Source organism: Capricornis sumatraensis, chromosome 15 (genome assembly GCF_032405125.1).
Source record: "Capricornis sumatraensis isolate serow.1 chromosome 15, serow.2, whole genome shotgun sequence".
Classification (NCBI taxonomy): Eukaryota; Metazoa; Chordata; class Mammalia; order Artiodactyla; family Bovidae; genus Capricornis; species Capricornis sumatraensis.
In genome coordinates this window covers 44,905,511-44,924,704 of record NC_091083.1, presented here as the reverse complement: position 1 = coordinate 44,924,704, position 19,194 = coordinate 44,905,511, and the positions used below count along the sequence as shown (strand labels likewise).

At 49.5% G+C, this 19,194-nt stretch overlaps 1 protein-coding gene across 1 annotated transcript; it reads left to right on the top strand.

Annotated features, from left to right (window-relative positions):
- Positions 1-6,420: 6,420 nt before the first annotated feature.
- On the top strand, positions 6,421-9,990 carry THBD (thrombomodulin). The gene has a single exon (XM_068987158.1). The coding sequence runs from the start codon at positions 6,509-6,511 to the stop codon at positions 8,243-8,245; it is 1,737 nt and encodes a 578-aa protein (XP_068843259.1). The 5' UTR covers positions 6,421-6,508; the 3' UTR covers positions 8,246-9,990.
- Positions 9,991-19,194: the final 9,204 nt, after the last annotated feature.

The window sequence follows — 19,194 nt, the reverse complement described above, 5'->3', positions numbered from 1 at the left end:
AGTTTTAATTGTGCACCATGGATGATGCTGCCAGGATTTTCCCATGCATCTGTTGACTCCAAGTTCTTCAGTGGCCAGCTGGCCACAGAAGCATAACAGTGGCATCCAGCTCCAAGGAGGAAGCTTCTGTCCTCATCACCTGTTGGAACATGAGGTAGGTAGGTCCTCTTTCCTGGGAGGGGTGTTGTAAGGGACCCCAGAAGGCTGGATCTTGCTGAATGTCCCCAAAGTCCCTTCCAAAGGAGAATAAACTCTAAAGAGAAGCCTTTGCCAGCACTTCTCTTAAATCTGGCTTCAGAATTATTCCCAGTCTGAAGAGCATTCCCAGGGTTTGGGTGTGGGTGAATGCTTCCCCCTCCCTCTGTGGGTGGGCTGGCTCTGGGTGCAGGTGAGTGAGGTTGGGAGCTCCCAGGGGGAGCCACTCCCATCCCCCTTTCCACAGAGCTTGACCGAACCCTGGGCACCCCCTGGGCCTGTGACTCGGAGTGGGATTTCTGAAGAAAGGGTTCAGTGTTGGCAGCCCCTGACTCTGAGCAGAGCTCCCTCCTAACAGCTTCTCTCTGTGACTCCTTCACTCTTCAGGGCCCCCGTTTGCCCAACTTCCAGATGGTCTCACTCCATCACCTGGGGGTGGGCGGGGTGGCTACCAAAGCATCCTGCAGGTCAGTTCTCAGACCCCCAAGGACTGGATAAGGGGGATAAGGAAGTTATTCTTATCCCCTTATCTGGATGAATGGATAAGAAAGTTGTGCTACACATACATGATGTACTCAGCCATGAAAGGAACACATTTGAGTCAGTTCTAATGAAGTGGATGAACCTAGAACCTATTATACAGAGTGAGGTAAGTCGAAAGGAAAAGATAAATACTGTATTCTAACAAATATATATGGAATCTAGAAAAATGGTACAGAAGAATCTATTTACAGGGCAGCAGTGGAGAAACAGACATAGAGAATAGACTTATGGACATGGGGAGAGGGGAGGAGAGGGTGAGATGGATGGAGTGAGTAACATGGAAACTTACATTACCATATGTAAAATAGACAGCCAACAGGAATTTGCTATATGGCTCAGGAAACTCAAACAAAGCTCTGTATGAGCCTAGAGGGGTGGGATGGGGAGGGAGATGGGAGGGAGATTCCAAAAGGAGGGGATATATGTACACTTATGGTTGACTGAGGTTGAGGTTTGATAGAAAACAACAAAATTCTATAAAGCAATTATCCTTGAATTAAAAAATAAAAATTAAAAAAGAATCTGAATAGATATTCATCTAAAGAAAACATACGAATGGCCAATAAACACATGAAGATAGACGTTCAATGTCATTGGTGGGAAATGTAAATCAAACCACAATAAGATATCAGTTCATTCCCACTAGGATGGCTACAGTAAAAAAGACTATTCTTTCCTCCACTTAACTGTCTTGCCATCCTTGTAAAAACTGACTGTATTGATAAAATATAAAAATTTTTCTTATTGAGCATCTTTTCATGTGCTTATTGGCCAACTGTATATATTCAAAGGGTTTATTTTTGGACTCAATTCTGTGCCAAAGACACTGATTAGGTCTTTTCTGATGCCAGAACCACACTGTTTTGATTACTGTAGCTTTGCAGTAAAATTTGAAATAAAAAAGTATGAGTCCTCCTGTCTTGTTTCTCTTCTCCAAGATTACTTTGGTTTTTCAGAGTCCCTTGAATTTCCTTGTGAATTTTAGGATCAGCATGACAATTTCTGTAGAAAAATCAGCAGATATTTTAATGGAGATTGTATTGACTCTGTACATTAATTTTGGGAGTTTTGTCAGCTTAAATCTTCCAATCCATAAACATAAACTGTCTTTTCCTTTATTTAGGTCTTTTAAAATGTCTTTAAACATTGTTTGTAGTTGTCAGAGTATGTATTTTGCACTTCTTCTGTTAAATTTATTCCTAAGTAATTATTTTTAATACTATTGTAAATGAAATTGTTTTCTAATTTCATTTTAAATTTGTGCATCGTTACTATATAGAAATGCAAATGGGTTTTAGGTATTGATTTTATTTCCTGTAAGGCTGAACTTGTTTATTAGATCTTATGGTTGGGGATAGTTTTCTTAGGATTTTCTGCATATAAGCAAGGCAATATGATCAATAAAGAGATAATTTTATGTCTTCCTTTTAAATCTGGATGCCTTTTATTTCATTTCCATGCAGAACTACCCTGGATAGAATCTAGCTAGAACCTCCAAAATCCTATGGCAGGAACAGGCATCTTTGTCTGGTTTCTGACCTTAGGAGTAGAGCTGTTGGTCTTTCACCATCAAATATGTTATCAAATATTGGGTTTGGGTAGATGCAACATGTTTTCTTTTATAAAAAGAGGCCAATAAAGGACTGTCAATATTCATCTTGCTTCTTGAAGAAAGTCTGGCTGACTGCAAAAATTTAGTAAAATCTGCACCTTGCTAGGTTCCAGGCTCTTGTTTATTGAATAACGTTTGCTCACCAGGCAGTTAATTTCCACTTCTAGAATCATATGTTGCTGTATCATCACAGAGGCTTTATTTTTGTGTCTTCATCTTAATATTGTTATGGCTTATACACATGATGTTCTTACCTTTTAGATGTCTTTCTTCTTAATATCTAAATTATTATAATTCATATCCAGGTTAAACATAATATTGATGTACTAACTTACTGTTGTTCAGTCTCTAAGTTCTGTCTGAGTCTTTTTGCGACTCCATGGACTGTAGCCTGCCCGGCTCCTCCATCCATGGGATTTTCCAGGCAAGAATATTGAGGTGGGTTGCCATTTCCTTCTCCAGGGAATTTTTCTGACCCAGGGATTGAACCTGCATCTCCAGCATTGGCAAGTGGATTTTTTACTACTGAAGTGAAGTGAAGTGAAGTCGCTCAGTCGTGTCCGATTCTTTGCGACCCGTGGATTGTAGTCCACCAAGCTCCTCTGTCCATGGGATTCTCCAGGCAAGAATACTGGAGTGGGTTGCCATTTCCTTCTCCATTTTACTACTGAGTCATCAGGAAAGCCCAATGTATTCATTAGTCAAGTACCAAGGAGATCAAATCAGTCAATCTTAAAGGAAATCAACCCTGAATATTCACTGGAAAGACTGTTGGTGAAGCTGAAGCTTCAAAAGTTTGGTTACCTGATGTGAAGAGCTGACTCATTGGAGAAGACCCTGATTCTGGGAAAGACTGAAGGCTAAAGGAGACGGGTGCGGTAGAGGATGAGACGGTTACATAGTGTCACTGACTCAGTGGACATGAATCTGAGCTAACTCTGAGAGATAGTGGAGGATAGAGGAGCTTGGTGTGCTACAGTCTGTGAGGTTGCAAAGAGTCAGAAAGGACTTGGCAACTAAACAAAAACAAAAACAGTTTCTACACTCTTCTTAACATATCCCTTGTAGACTCTGAGGACAGTTTTTACAACCATTATCTTGAAAATAGCAATGATTATAAGACAGTGTACTTGGAATCTTAGAAGAGATGGATACTCACGTGCCCCCACCAATATCTTCCTTGAGATCATTTGTGTGGACCATGCTTTACCATCTGAGCCACCAGGGAAATGCTTGTGTGGACCAGCAGGGCCCAAAAGCAGTTCCTGTGATGATCAAGTGTTTTCTCAGTAACGTCTAATTTATAGTCACTAGCCCCTGTAGTGGGGCAGTTGCTGTAACAAGGGAGACTGAGAAACTGAATTTCTAACTTTAATAAGTTTTAGTTTAAATAACCATAGGGGATTATGGTTATTGTATTGCATAAGTTATACATCCCTCCTTCCCCCACATCCTCAAGTGCTAGTGACAGTCATTTCCATGGGTGGGGAGCTTTTATCACCAACAATTGGGAGTCAGCCCTGCATCTCACAGTCTGGAAGCCCTGAGCACCTGGAATTGTGTATTTCCACCCATCTCCCCACCTCAGAGGCTTAAATTCTAAGTCAGAGCAGGGACAGCTGCCCACGTGCTCTGGAGAGAAACAGTGCCAAGCGGGATCTGCACCAGGGAGTTTAGCCACTCAGTCATGTCCGACTCTTGCAACCCCATGAACTGTAGCCATAGCCCACCAGGCTCCTTTGTCCATGAGATTTCCCAGGCAAGAATACTGGAAAGGGTTCCAAGCATCAGGGGACCTAGGAGTTAATATATCTAAGAACAGGTGTTCATGTTGGAATTAGAAAGTTGGGTTTTTTTTTTTTTTTTTAATGTCTCTTAAGAAAAAAAGTTGCCTCCCACAATTTGATAAAGCTCTTTGGCTCTTTATGGGTAAATCACCTAGAACCCCTCCAAGAAGTGACCCACCTTGGTGGGGGCCAGACCTGACGCTGGAATGTCCCTCAACTCCTTTAAAGGTTGGCGCGGGCTCAGAGGACCCCACCCTTTGTTTGAGCCTTCCTCCAACACAGTCCTGAAATCCTTTGTAAAAGAGGCACAAAGGGTGTGGCTGGCCCTGCCTCCCTTCCTGTCTCAGGCGTCCACCTTTGAGGTCTCTAAAGTGGCGAGTTCCAGCCTGTGTCTGGAGCCCCGCCCCGCCCCGCCCCAATCGGCTGCACCGAGACAACCTCTCCAGGGTGGCCGTGCACGGAGTCGTGGCCCCTGACTTGGTCCCGAAGCCAGTGGGATGTCCAGACCGTGCCTGCCCGGACCCACCCCAGGCTGCGAGACTCTCCGATCTTGGGCGGGGGGTGAGGGGGAGGTGTCTTTCCTTCCTCCTTCTTTAGGTGCAGTCTGGCCCAATCCAGGAAGCCTCAAATGTCCGTGTCCCTTTGCGTGGGGCGCGGGGGTAGCGGGATAGTCAAGCGTGCCTTCCCCCATCCCCTTGCACTTTCGGGGGTGTCCCCGCCCCGCCCCGCCCCCTTGGTTACTGCAGACAGTACTGTCCATCCGCCAGCGGGTGTCTGTCTTCCGCACGTGACGACGCCACACTGTCCTGCTCCTTTAGCAAGTTCTGGGCTCGGCTGGACGTAGGGGGCCCGACCCCCGGGTCAGAAGGGGATCTGCGAGTCCTACCCGGAGAAAGGACTCTGCATAAGTAATCCTTTCAGCCCAACTTCGGGGATCGCCGTTTCTTTGGCTTCGTTTAGAGTTCAACAGCGCCGCCACCTGGCGCATCGCTGTGAGTGACCGCAGCGGAGGATGGCACAGGGTGTTAAAAAAAAAAAAAAAAAAAACCCACAACAAAAAACAAATTTGCCACTCTCGGTTGGGCTTTGGACTGACCCCTCGGCATTCCTGACAAGTGAGTAAGCGGATAAGGCCGTGAAAGTGACAGATTCCAGCCTCCTCCTCCCAGTGCTCCCCACCCCGCACCAGCGCTTAATCGCCCCTCGTCCGCGTCCTCTGCGGACCAAGTAGCGTCTATGTGCGCCCCTGTATCCATCTGATCTGTTGGGGAAAGGACCCCAACAGACAGACCCTCCCCGCGAGGGCACCCCGTGCGTCCCTTTGGGGGTGCGAATTGCACTGCCCCTCTGAGATGATGGACAAACTCAGACCACTCAAGCTAACTCGCTCCCCTACAGGGGTCCGCAGGAATTCGTCTGCCGCCACTTCCTAAAGGTGACGAGATTTGGGACCCTGACAGTGTCTCCGCGACTTTCTTACGCAACGAGATGAGGTCTGGCCGTGGTAGCTTGCGCTCAGGAACTTGTGGGTCCCCCAGGGTCCAAGTGTTAGGCCAGTCCTCCTCCTTGGCAGAGGGTGGCCCCAGCCACGCCCTCTGTCTCCAAGGGCCTCGGTCTCCTGAACTAGGCGCCCTGGCGGATCCGGTCGGCTAGCTCCCCTTGAGAGCGCGTTTGTGTGTGTGTGTGTGTGTGTGTGTGTGTGTGTGTGTGTGCGAGGCCAAGCTCTAGGCAGCCCCTCTCCAAACCCTCTGGGTGACGTGCACCTTCTCCCGAAGCCCTGTAGGTCCTAGGGATTACGGAACCGCCCTCCCCCGGCCCCCCATTCTCTAAGCCCTTCTCGCCCAGTCTCGTCTTCCAAGAGCTCCGCAATCCAGGCTTTCCTTGAATTAGTTGGTAACAACACTGATGAAGGAAAAGAGGACAAGGAGATTCAGGAGGGTAGCGTGTTAAGCCCCTCGTAGGGCGGCGCGCATGGGGTCGGTTGGCGGGGCGGGTCCCCTTTGACAGAGGTGCGGGGCCCCCGGGAGCCTGCGCTGCAGGCCCCGCCCGAGGACCTCGCAGGCAGGGCCGAATTTACTCATCCCCGGGCGAGGTGATCCCGGGCGCGAGGGCGGGCGCAGGGCGTCCGGAGGACCCAGTAATCCGAGAACGCAGCATCAGCCCTTCCCACCAGGCACTTCCTTCCTTTTCCCGAACGTCCAGGGAGGGGGACCGCTCACTTATAAACTCGGGCCCGAGCCTGGTGGCCTGTCAGAGACTGCCTCGCCACAGCCGGACGCGCCGGGTCGGAGACAGACGCGAGCAGCTGTCGCCGCGGGCTCCCCGCCTCTCTCTGCCCCGGCCGGGACCCTGTGCGCCGCGTGCGGACACTATGCTGCGCGTCCTGCTCCTCGGCGTGCTGGCCCCCGCGGGCCTGGGGCTCCCGGCGCCCCCTGAGCCTCAGCCCCTCGGCGGCCAGTGCGTCGATCTCGACTGCTTCGCCGTTTTCCGGGGCCCCGCGACTTTCCTCGCCGCCAGCCGAGTCTGCGAGCGCCTGCAGGGCCACCTGATGACCGTGCGCTCCTCGGTGGCCGAAGATGTCATCTCCCTGCTCCTGAGCGGCGACGGTCCGCGCCTCTGGATCGGTCTGCAGCGCCCGCCGGGCTGCGACGACCCGGAGCACTCCGGGCCCTTGCGCGGCTTCCAGTGGGTGACGGGCGACAACCGCACCAGCTTCAGCAGGTGGGCGAGACCTCGCGAAGACGGGGCGCGCCTCTGCGGTCCGCTGTGCGTCGCCGTTTCGGCGGCGGCCGGGGCGCTGGCACCGGGAGAGCCCGCCTGGGAGGAGCGGCCGTGCGACGCGGAGGCTGACGGCTTCCTCTGCGAGTTCCACTTCGCCGCCTCCTGCCGGCCGCTGGCTGTGGAGCCTGGCGCCACGGCGGCCGCGGGGCTCTCGATCACCTATGGCACCCCTTTCGGAGCCCGCGGCGCAGACTTTCAGGCGCTGCCGCTGGGCAGCACCGCCGCGGTGGCGCCCCTCGGGGTGGAGCTGGAGTGCGCGGCGCCGCCAGGGGAGACCGAGGGGCGCTGGAGCAGGGAAGCCCCAGGTGCCTGGGCCTGCGGCGTCGAGCGAGGCGGCTGCCAGCACGAGTGCAAGGCGAGTGCCGGGGCCTCGAACTGCCTGTGCCCGGCGGACGCCGCCCTGCAGGCGGACGGGCGCTCCTGCGGGCCGCCGGCCGAGCACCCTTGCCACCAACTCTGCGAGCACTTCTGCCACCTCCACGGGCTCGGCAACTACACGTGCATCTGCGAGGCAGGCTACCAGCTGGCCGCCGACCAGCACCGATGTGAGGACGTGGACGACTGCGCGCAGGTGCCCAGTCCGTGCCCGCAGAGCTGCGTCAACACTGAGGGCGGCTTCCAGTGCCACTGCTTCCCAGACTTTGACCTGGTGGACGGCGAGTGCGTGGAGCCCGTGGACCCGTGCTTTGGCAATAACTGCGAGTACCAGTGCCAGCCGGTGGGCCGGTCCGAACACCAGTGCATCTGCGCCGAGGGCTTCGCGCCTGTCCCCGGCGCCCCGCACAAGTGCCGGATGTTCTGCAACCAGACTTCGTGCCCGGCTGACTGCGACCCCCATAACCCGGCCGTCTGCTGGTGTCCTGAAGGCTATATCCTAGACGAGGGCTCCGTGTGCACGGACATCAACGAGTGTGACAACGGCATCTGCCCTGGCCAGTGCCACAACCTCCCCGGCACTTACGAGTGCATCTGCGGGCCTGACTCGGCCCTCTCTGGCCAGACTGGCACCGACTGTGACTCCATCCAGGTGAATGAGGGCCAGGGCACACTGGAGGACAATGACGGCTCGGGGGAGCCCCCGGTCAGCCCGACTCCGGGAGGCACCGCACGCCCCTCGCCGGCACCTGCTGGTCCCCTGCACTCGGGCGTGCTCGTGGGCATCTCCATCGCAAGCCTGTCTCTGGTGGTGGCGCTTCTGGCCCTCCTTTGCCACCTGCGCAAGAAGCAGGGCGCCTCGCGGGGGGAGCTGGAGTACAAGTGTGGGGTCCCTGCCAAGGAGCTGATGCTGCAGCAGGTGAAAACTGAGCGGACACCTCAGAAACTCTGAGAAGCCTGGTAACCGGACTTCCCTCCCTCCTCCTGGCCCCCGCAGCCATTCTCTCCCACTCCCCTGCCCCAAGCACCTCAGCTGGCGTCAGAAAAGAAGACCCCTCGCCCCTCTTCTCTCACTGCTTCTGCACTTGGCTATGGAGGAGAGGAAGTGGGGCGTTGGAAGTTCGGCCCTAGCCACTTCCATGATGTCATCAGACAAGCGAGCAGGGATGACAGCTTCATTGAGACAGGTTGCAAAGTGCCCTGTGCCCTCACCAAGGGGCACTGGGTGGGGGTGTGTGTGTTCTTGTTTGGCAGCCGGGGGGCAGACATCATTCCAGCGGACTGATGAATGACACTGAGTCAAGGATAATGACCCCAGTATTTATTTTTTGTTCTGCTTTTTCCCCTACCCGGTGTGTCTCCAACACCTGCTTTGCATCTCTCCCGCCTTCCTCCCCTCCCCTCCCCTCTCCCTCCTGCTCTATCTATTTATGTGTGTGCTCCCATTTGTTATGGGATCCTTACACTATCTTGGTGAAGTTTTTCCAGCCCTCTTGTGTTTATGAAGCTAAGCCCCATTTCATCCTTTTCATTTCTCCCAACTTTCCCTTTCCAGGAACTCAGCTGACCTACCTGAGCCACCCTGTCTCTATTGGACCCTACTTTTCTGCTCTTAGCTGTCTGCCTGGGCAGAACTACTTTGTGAAACAGAAAGAAAAACACTAGAAATAAGAATGGTTGAGAATCTGTTCTTCCACCAGAGTTGCTAATTTATCCTGAGATTTCAGGCTTCCCGAGCAATAGCATTTTAAGAAAGGTTAAAATATAAAGGGCATTTATTAGACTCATGTTGCTGGGCTGACCTAGGAATTCAACCCAAGATTTTCATTTTTTATTTTCAAACAATGAACCTGGGTTTTACTGTTGTTGTTGCTGTTTTGATTTGGAAAGTAGTCATCATTAAGCTTCTTATGTAGTGTCTTTCCCTATGATTATTATTAGTTATTTGTGAAAATATTGAAAATGGTTGCTCTGAATTGAGAGGAGATGGAAGCCCATCCCAGGAGACAGTGCAAGAAAGTTTCAGCTGCAGAATTCACGCCAGTGGCCATTTGGACTCTCATGGTCCTTGTCATTTGTGGGCCCAAATAAAACCAGCTCTACTGGTTTTTTGGGAATTTGGGAGCTTAGGGATGGAGGCTGCAGCATGGCCTCTTCTTGATCAGGCCCTCCAGGATTTCTCCCACTTTGGAGGAGAGTTTTCTGAGCCCAGCCATTTGGAATGCAGTCCGGGAGGCGGGAGCTGCCCCGGCAAGCTGGTTAGAAATGCCCTCAGGCGCCATCCCACCTACTGCACAGGAATCTACATTTTAACAAGTTCAGCAGGGGGCTGTCTGCTCCGTATATTTGAGGAGCTGTTCCAGACAGCTGCCAACGTTCTGGAACAGATTAAATATGAATAATAAGTAGCAGGCCAAGTTAGGCCCTATATTCAAGAAACTGAGGAATTAACTGAGGAATTTTCCTTTTATAGCTTTGCTTTCTGGTAGAAGAGCCTAGGTACACACCTTTAGACATTGCTACACAGGGTCTCTGGTTCAAGTAAGCTAGGAATGAAATGCTTAGTGTATGGAAAAAAATGTATCATGTAAATGTATCTTTTGTAATGCAAAGGTTTTCCTCTATTGTTTTGTAAACTCAGCACATTTGTACATAGTTATTTATTTATTGGAGATGAACTAGAACACAGGCAAAACTCCTGCTTATGATGTCACTTGTAGAAAATAAATAACAGTGCTCTTGGTTTTTGTGTCGGTTCACCTCACTCCCACAGCCCCTTAATTTTATGCTATTAAACAAGGCTTATGAAAAATGCAGATGCCAAGAGGTACGTTTAAAGGCTGCCCCTACTCCATCACTAGCTCCATCCACGTCTGGCTCGTTGCTGACTTTCGAAGGTCTTTCCAGAGGAGATTGTTTTCACTGTAGAAGGACTTCGTGTTATGTCTGTGTGCACAAATATTTATTTTTCTTCTGTAACCATGACAACTTCATACACAGGACTTATGCCTATGTGTTTTAAAATACATTATAGGAGTATTTGTTGGGCCGAGTTAAAGAAGCAGTCCTTCTTGGGGCATCTCCAGAATCTTGGCCCTGTATCCCTCAACAAATGGTTCGGCATTATCTGGGCTCAGAGATATTCAGAGACAAAAGTCACCCTGTGGCTCAGAAACCAAGGTCTCATGCAGTATGAAATCATCCTAATTTCTCTTGGAGATTACAAACACTGTCTTTTTAATACATGCATATCTTGGGTCCCTCTTCCTGGGATGGTGAAACTGGCTGAATTTTATATGCAGTGTTTGAAAGTTTTCAGAAAGCAGAACTTGGAAGAAAATTGGACTTAGTCAAATATCCAAATATTTTTACATATTTGGATCCTGCTGAATTTCTCAGTTTTAATCTGAGTAATTGGTGTCATGGAAATGCAAGATTTCAACACACTGTTCTGGATGAAGGAGATGGCTTTGGGGTGTGTGGGAGCTAGGGGGATGGTGGTGAGGGTTGGGTCGTCCCAGGCACGTACCTTCTCTAGATGGCCAGAGCAGCAGTTACTCTCAGTAGTTGGAAACCTAGCAAAAATCCAGATTCAATAATAGGTACATATGAAGAAAGAACTCCATGAGTGGGGGCAAAGCAGGTGCCAATGAATCGTACTAGGGGTGGGAAGGGGAGAGTGACACCTCATTACCTGGCCTTCTATTTTTTCCAAAGGGTCTGCTTCCAAGGAGCTGTCAAACTGACTTTCAAAGGCTCATTGCTTGGCATTCCTTGGCAGTCCAAGAAAGACTCCTTGCTTCCTCTGCAGGGAGCATGGGTCTCATCACTGGTCGGGGAACTAAGATTTTAAATGCCTCCCAGTGTGGCCAAAGAAATATCATATAAGTGTCTTTCTTTTTTTAAAAAAAGGCTCATTGCTTTAGGATGTCTTCCTCCAAAGAGGGATATTTTTTCAAGAACACAAGAAAACCAAAGCAAGTGCTCAAGACTCAGAGGCGAGAACCGTCACCGGGGCATCTTGGACCCAAGGACACTGATGGGGTGGGTGTCGACCTTGCTGAGGCCCTTCACTTTCTGTCCCGTGGGAGAAGCACCTATAGGCTTCACCTGAACTTGAGGTTGTCAAACCTCAGCCTCTCTCGGAAAAGACCCATATGAACAAGTCAGTTAACCCTAAAAACAAGTCCTCAGCACTTCAGACCAGAGTGGGTGGCCCTAGTGAAATGGGCCATAAACCCTGCCTTCTGTTCACGTGGTTGCCATCCAGGCCTCCCGGTCTCAGCAGGGTGTGTGGTGTGTGTTTGCGGGTAGTGTTCCAGGACTCACGGAACCTGGGGGAGGAGGCCAGGCTGGAGGAGTCAGAATTCAATCTGACGGCTCACGTGGCTTTTTTTTTGTTGTTCTCAGACCAAACCCTTTGGATCAGTTCAGCAAATGTTTATTGAGCATGTGCTTTGTGTCCTAAGGGATTGGGGGTGACACAGGGACCAACCCCCTGCCTTGAGAAGCTTAAGTTCTTGTTGGAGAGACAGCATACAACCAATGAGCCCGTCCTGACGGCCACAAAACTGTATTTGCCTCTGAAACCATGGTGGGAGTGGGGAAGAGGAGCCCAGAGAGACAGGTCTGGAGAGGCCACTGGGCCAGCGGACACACGCTGGGCTGATGGAGGAGCAGGGTTGGTCCCAGGCAGAGCGCAGGGCAGAGCAGCCTGGGTGGTGGGCACAATAGGCACAAAGATCTTGTGCTGGAAGAGTCTTGGCAGAGGGTGTGGCATGAGGTGGGCGAGGAGGAGGGGGTCCACGACAAGCCTGCAGAGGTGGTATGCAGAGAGAAAAGTGGAAGGGGGCCATGGGTCAGCTTAGAGATGTTAAATTCTATTCTCTGTGCAAATGCACCACTCAAGGAGTCAGTCTCATTAAGAGCCGTCGGGTGATCCATTTACCCACCGAAATCATTTGAGGAGACCACAGCTACTTCTAGACTTAGTTACATGTCCTCATGGGCAACACATGTACAGTCTGCATTATAAACATCCTTCAGAGCCAACAAGGAGTACGGGTGTCATGCACCCCTGGATACGAGTTGCAGCCTGACACGGTGGTCACACGGCCACAGGCACCATGCAGCCTCCAAGGCTGGGAGTTCCCTGGTGGCCTAGTTGTTGGGACTTGCTGTTTTCACTGCCATGGCCTGGGTTTAGTCCTGTGGCTGGAGAACTGAAATCCCACAAACCACAGGGCCCAGCCAAAAATAACCCTCAAGCTGTAAAGGGCGTTGTCAGGGCCCCCTGGATTTTGCAAGAGGACTGGACGAGGGGAGCTGGCCTGAGTCGGTGCTCCATAACATAGCATATGCACCATCGAACTGGTGGGTGCATAAGTGGGGAAAGACAAAAAAGTGTTGAGATCTGGAGTGCCTTGAGGACAAGTGCAAGCTTTCCAGCATGTGGAAGGGTTCTTTCCGGGTGCCATGTGGTCACTTGGAAGGGCTGCTTCCCCCCAGACACATATCCTGCTGGGATCTCAGGCATGGGGCAGAGCAGCAGGTGGGGAGGGTGACACAGCAGAGACGAAGCACGTCCTCAGGTGTAAACTCCACCTCAGAGCCCACTTGCCCTGCCCACAGGCCCCTCAGAGAATGCGGGGGCAGGGCCCCTCCTCCCCACCTCCTCCATGCTCCCAGGGAAGCCACAGAGGAGGGGCGACCACAGCCTGAAGCAACTCCCACCCCAATTGCCACATCTAGTCACACCAAAGGGGAACCTGCCGAGGAGGAAAGAATCTTCAGTTTAAAGCAAGGGACCGGCCCTGTGTCCATGGTGGTCTTGGAGGGACCCAGCCCCTCCAGCCATCTGTCTGCTACAGGGGACACGGCACGAGGCTGTGGACCTGGGCACCCAGCCCCCAACCAGGGAATCACAGGCCTCTGGGACTGAATCTCCAGGGGCCCGTCAGAAGTGGCCACTCAGACCAGCTCTGGCTGCCACCTTCCTCCTCTCAGGGAAGGCAGTGTCCTCATCCCGCGAGGGGCTTTCCGGCCACCCCAGGTCCCCTGGTGGCTGTCCTGCTCTCTGTAGAAAGAAGAGCCTATGGCCCAAGGGACTTTTGCCTGCTGCTAAGGGACCAGGAGTGTTAGTATCTGCAGGCCCTGGTGGGTGGGGGTTAATGCTCGTGATTTCTCCTTCCAACCACTGTACAACTGACATACACCAAAACTCGCCCCCCTCCCCCCTTTTATTTGGCGAACATTTCTACGAGTCCTGAAGAACACACATTTGTGGAGACACTGCTGTCGTCACTATACAGAATATCTTCATGACACCAGGAAGTTTTCCTCTTCTGATGTTGGGCTCATCTACACGACAGGCCACACGAAGTTGGCTTCCACTCCATACCCCCTCCTCCTGCCCCTCGACACAATCCCCACAAAACGAGGGTCCTGTATTGTCACGTTCGAATCCAAAGACAAGATTTTCCAAGGATTGACCAGACTGACATCCTCTCTTCCCTTTCACCAACAGGTTTTAACAAAACCCAGCTCACGTGTCTTCCCAGACCCTGCTCAATCTCCCCATGCTTAGGCCCGAACCCTTGCAGCCCACTGGAGAGTGTAAAGACACAAAATGAGACATTTCAGGGAACAGGAAGTAAGGATGCGCTGTTCAAGGTGCCCCATGTGCCCCACCCCCCACCCCCACACAGCCACAGCCCTTCCTGAGGCTCCTGGGTATGACCTTCCCATGTGGACAGAGCAGGGGGGCAGAAGACCCTAAGTTGACATTGATTGTGTGTTGAATCAGGGTTAATCATTACGTCATCCCTTCAAGGAAAACCGAGGTCACAGAAAAGATGGAAAAACACGTCTCCATGGTTGTCCTGACTCGGTGGGGGACAGCAAGCTCATCTGAAAACATCCCTGACTTTCTTGGCATTTCTTCATAAAACAACACAGGCTACACCCGCCTCTGCTTGTCTGTCTTATTCAGAATGTGTGCCCGGGTTCAGCGCTGTCTCCTTTTGTTTTGAGAGCGCCCTTCTTCCTTTTTTTGGTCAGCAGATTCAGATATAGGCAAACAACAGATTTCCTCTCACCAGAGAAATGAAATATTGTTTTAACATCAGATTCTAACAGAATCAAAATCCTCTTCAGTATGTTTTGAAAGTGTGATTGCAAAAGATAGAAGGAGCCCTGGGGATGGTTAGTTCAGTCACACCCACTGGAAACAGTGGAAATGAATGGGGTGGCAGAAGTGGAAGGGTTTCAGGAATCCAGTGAAGAAAGCCAAGATTCCAAACTGGGGTCCATGATGTTAATGCCTCCACCCTAGGGCAGACATCTCCCCTGCCTACACCTGAAATAACCTTCCCCCGGAAAAGACTCCCATGAGCTGTCCCTCCCTGGCAAGCCCCTCTAGGGCACCCTCAACTTCAGGCAGGGTCTCCTTGTCCTCCTGGAATCTTCTGTCATCACCTGGAGACAAGCCTTCTCAGTGTCAAATGCGTAGAACCATACGCCTAACAGGAGTGAATTTTGTTGTTGTTGTTGTTGTTGTTTAATCCCTCAGTTGTGTCCAACTCTTTGCAAATTCATGGACTCTACCCAACAGGCTCCTCTGTCCTCTACCATCTTCAAGAGTTTACTCAAACCCATGTCCATTGAGTCAGTGATGCAATTTTACCATATATAAATTCAGTTCAGTTCAGTTCAGTCGCTCAGTCATGTCCAACACTTTGCGACCCCATGTATCGCAGCACGCCAGGCCTCCCTGTCCATCACCAGCTCCCAGAGTTCACTCAGACTCACGTCCATCGAGTCAGTGATGCCATCCAGCCATCTCATCCTCTGTCGTCCCCCTTCTCCTCCTGCCCTCAATCCCTCCCAGCATCACAGTCTTTTCCAATGAGTCAACTCTTCGCATGAAGTGGCCAAAGTACTGGAGTTTCAGCTTTAGCATCAGTCTTTCCAAAGAAATCCCAGGGCTGATCTCCTTCAGAATGGACTGGTTGGATCTCCTTGCAGTCCAAGGGACTCTCAAGAGTCTTCTCCAATACCACAGTTCAAAAGCATCAATTCTTTGGCACTCAGCTTTCTTCACAGTCCAACTCTCACATCCATACATGACCACTGGAAAAACCATAGCCTTGACTAGATGGACCTTTGTTGGCAAAGTAATGTCTATGCTTTTCAATATGCTGTCTAGGTTGGTCATAACTTTTCTTCCAAGGAGTAAGCGTCTTTTAATTTCATGGCTGCAGTCACCATCTGCAGTGATTTTGGAGCCCAAAAAAATAAAGTCTGACACTGTTTCCACTGTTTACCCATCTATTTCCCATGAAGTGATGGGACCGGATACCATGATCATCGTTTTCTGAATGTTGAGCTTTAAGCCAACTTTTTCACTCTCCTCTTTCACTTTCATCAAGAGGCTTTTTAGTTCCTCTTCACTTTCTGCCATAAGGGTGGTGTCATCTGCATATCTGAGGTTATTGATATTTCACCTGGCAATCTTGATTCCAGCTTGTGCTTCTTCCAGCCCAGCGTTTCTCATGATGTACTCTGCATATAAGTTAAATAAGCAGGGTGACAATATACAGCCTTGACGTACTCCTTTTCCTATTTGGAAGCAGTCTGTTGTTCCATGTCCAGTTCTAACTGTTGCTTCCTGACCTGCATATAGGTTTCTCAAGAGGCAGGTCAGGGGGTCCGGTATTCCTATCTCTTTCAGAATTTTCCCGTTTATTGTGACCCACACAGTCAAAGGCTTTGGCATAGTCAATAAAGCAGAAATATATGTTTTTCTGGAACTCTCTTGCTTTTTCGATGATCCAGCGGATGTTGGCAATTTGATCTCTGATTCCTCTGCCTTTTCTAAAACCAGCTTGAACATCTGGAAGTTCACGGTTTATTTATTGCTGAAGCCTGGCTTGGAGAATTTTGAGCATTACTTTACTAGCATGTGAGATGAGTGCAATTGTGTGGTAGTTTGAGTATTCTTTGGCATTGCCTTTCTTTGGGATTGAAATGAAAACTGACCTTTTCCAGTCCTGTGGCCACTGCTGAGTTTTCCAAATTTGCTGGCATATTGAGTGCAGCACTTTCACAGCATCATCTTCTAGGATTTGAAATAGCTAAACTCTAATTCCATCAACTCCACTAGCTTTGTTCATAATGATGCTTTCTAAGGCCCACTTGACTTCACATTCCAGGATGTCTGGCTCTAGGTGAGTAATCACACCATCATGATTATCTTGGTCTTGATGATATTTTTTATATAGTTCTTCAGTGTAGGGCATCAAAGGGCAGACACCCTGAAACCATAATCACAGAAAACTAGTCAATCTAATCACACTAGGACCATAGCCTTGTCTAACTCAGTGAAACTAAGCCATGCCCATGGGGCCACCCAAGACAGGCTGGTCATGGTGGAGAGGTCTGACAGAATGTGGTCCATTGGAGAAGGGAATGGCAAACCACTTCAGTATTCTCTCTTGCCTTGAGAACCCCATGAACAGTATGAAAAAGCAAAATGATAGGATACTGAAAGAGGAACTCCCCAGGTCAGTAGGTGCCCAATATGCTACTGGAGATCAGTGGAGAAATAACTCCAGAAAGAGTGAAGGGATGGAGCCAAAGCAAAAACAATACCCAGCTGTGGATGTGACTGGTGATAAAAGCAAGGTCCGATGCTGTAAAGAGCAATATTGCATAGGAACCTGGAATGTCAGGTCCATGAATCAAGGCAAACTGGAAATGGTCAAACAAGAGAAGGCAAGAGTGAACATCGACATTCTAGGAGTCAGCAAACTAAAATGGACTGGAATGGGTGAATTTAACTCAGATGACCATTATGTCTACTACTGTGGGCAGGAATCCCTTAGAAGAAATGGAGTACCCATCATGGTCAACAAAAGAGTCCGAAATGCAGTACTTGGATGCAATCTCAAAAATGACAGAATGATCTCTGTTCGTTTCCAAGGGAAACCATTCAATATCACAGCAATCCAAGTCTATGCCCCAACCAGTAATGCTGAAGAAGCTGAAGTTGAACAGTTCTATGAAGACCTACAAGACCTTTTAGAACTAACACCCCCAAAAGATGTCCTTTTCATTATAGGAGACTGGAATGCAAAAGTAGGAAGTCAAGAAACACCTGGAGTAACAGGCGAATTTGGCCTTGGAATGCAGAACGAAGCAGGGCAAAAACTAATAGAGTTTTGTCAAGAAAATGCACTGGTCATAGCAAACACCCTCTTCCAACAACACAAGAGAAGACTCTACACATGGACATCACCAGATGGTCAACACCGAAATCAGATTGATGATATTCTTTGCAGCCAAAGATGGAGAAGTTCTATACAGTCAACAAAAACAAGACCAGGAGCTGACTGTGGCTCAGATCATGAACTCCTTATTGCCAAATTCAGACTTAAATTGAAAAAAGTAGGGAAAACCACTAGACCATTCAGGTATGACCTAAATCAAATCCCTTATGATTATACAGTGGAAGTGAGAAATAGATTTAAGGGACTAAATCTGATAGATAGAGTGCCTGATGAACTATGGACTGAGGTTCGTGACATTGTACAGGAGACAGGGATCAAGACCATCCCCATGGAAAAGAAATGCAAAAAAGCAAAATGGCTGTCTGGGGAGGCCTTACAAATAGCTGTAAAGAGAAGAGAAGTGAAAAGCAAAGGAGAAAAGGAAAAATATAAGCATCTGAATACAGAGTTCCAAAGAATAGCAAGAAGAGATAAGAAAGCCTTCCTCAGTGATCAATGCAAAGAAATAGAGGAAAACAAACACAATGGAAAGACTAGACATCTCTTCAAGAAAATTAGAGATACCAAGAGAACATTTCATGCAAAGATGTGCTCAATAAAGGACAGAAATTGTATGGACCTACCAGAAGCAGAAGATATTAAGAAGAGATAGCAAGAATACACAGAAGAACTGTACAAGAAAGATCTTCAAGACCAAGATAATCACAATGGTGTGATCACTCACCTAGAGCCAGAAATCCTGGAATGTGAAGTCAAGTGGGCCTTAGAAAGCATCACTACGAACAAAGGTAGTGGAGGTGATAGAATATATAAATTATACTCCCATAAAAATTGTTTTGAAAGAAATCACAGCCTCCTTGGAATGGCTAAAGAAAGCTAGATGCAAAAAAAATATAGAAACACCAATGGGAACTTGCTGTTCGAATCAGGGAACTCAAAGCAGGGTTCAGCAAAAACCTAGAGGGGTGGGAAGGGGAGGGAGGTGGGAGGGATGGTCAACATGGGTAAACCTGTGGCTGATTTATGTTAATGTTTGGTAGAAACCAACACAATGCTGTAAAGCAATTATGCTTCAATTAAAAGTAAATTTAAAAAAATTACAAAAACAACTAAGCACAATGCCCCCAAATACCCCCCAGCTCCCTGGGGCAGTCCTCCCATACTCCTTCTGTGCCACTGGGTATCCATCTGAGCACCGAGCCTCCCAGGCTGGCCCCACACACCCAGGCGGGACACTCTTGCTCTGCTCTGTCTCCACGGATCCCACAGCTTCCTTGTGGCTGTGCTGGGTCAGTGACCAGTGACCCATTCCTGTTCCGTGTCCCCAAATCTGTCCTCTCACCTGGTGCACCGTCCACATCTCGCCAGCTAGGAAGCCTCAGGTCTTGTTTTGGTGGTCAGGGCTCCCTTTCTAGGCAACATGGTTGATGATCTTGGATTTTTGTTTTTAATTTGGTTCCCTCGTTTTCAAAAGAGGCCCACCCTGATAGACATTAGGCCAGTCTAGTCACAGAACCTGGGATCCTGCCTCCTTGGCAATAAAATGATTTTAAAGCATTAAAATGATGAGGACAGACTCCTTTGGCCAACCTCCCCCTGAAAAATGGAGGCA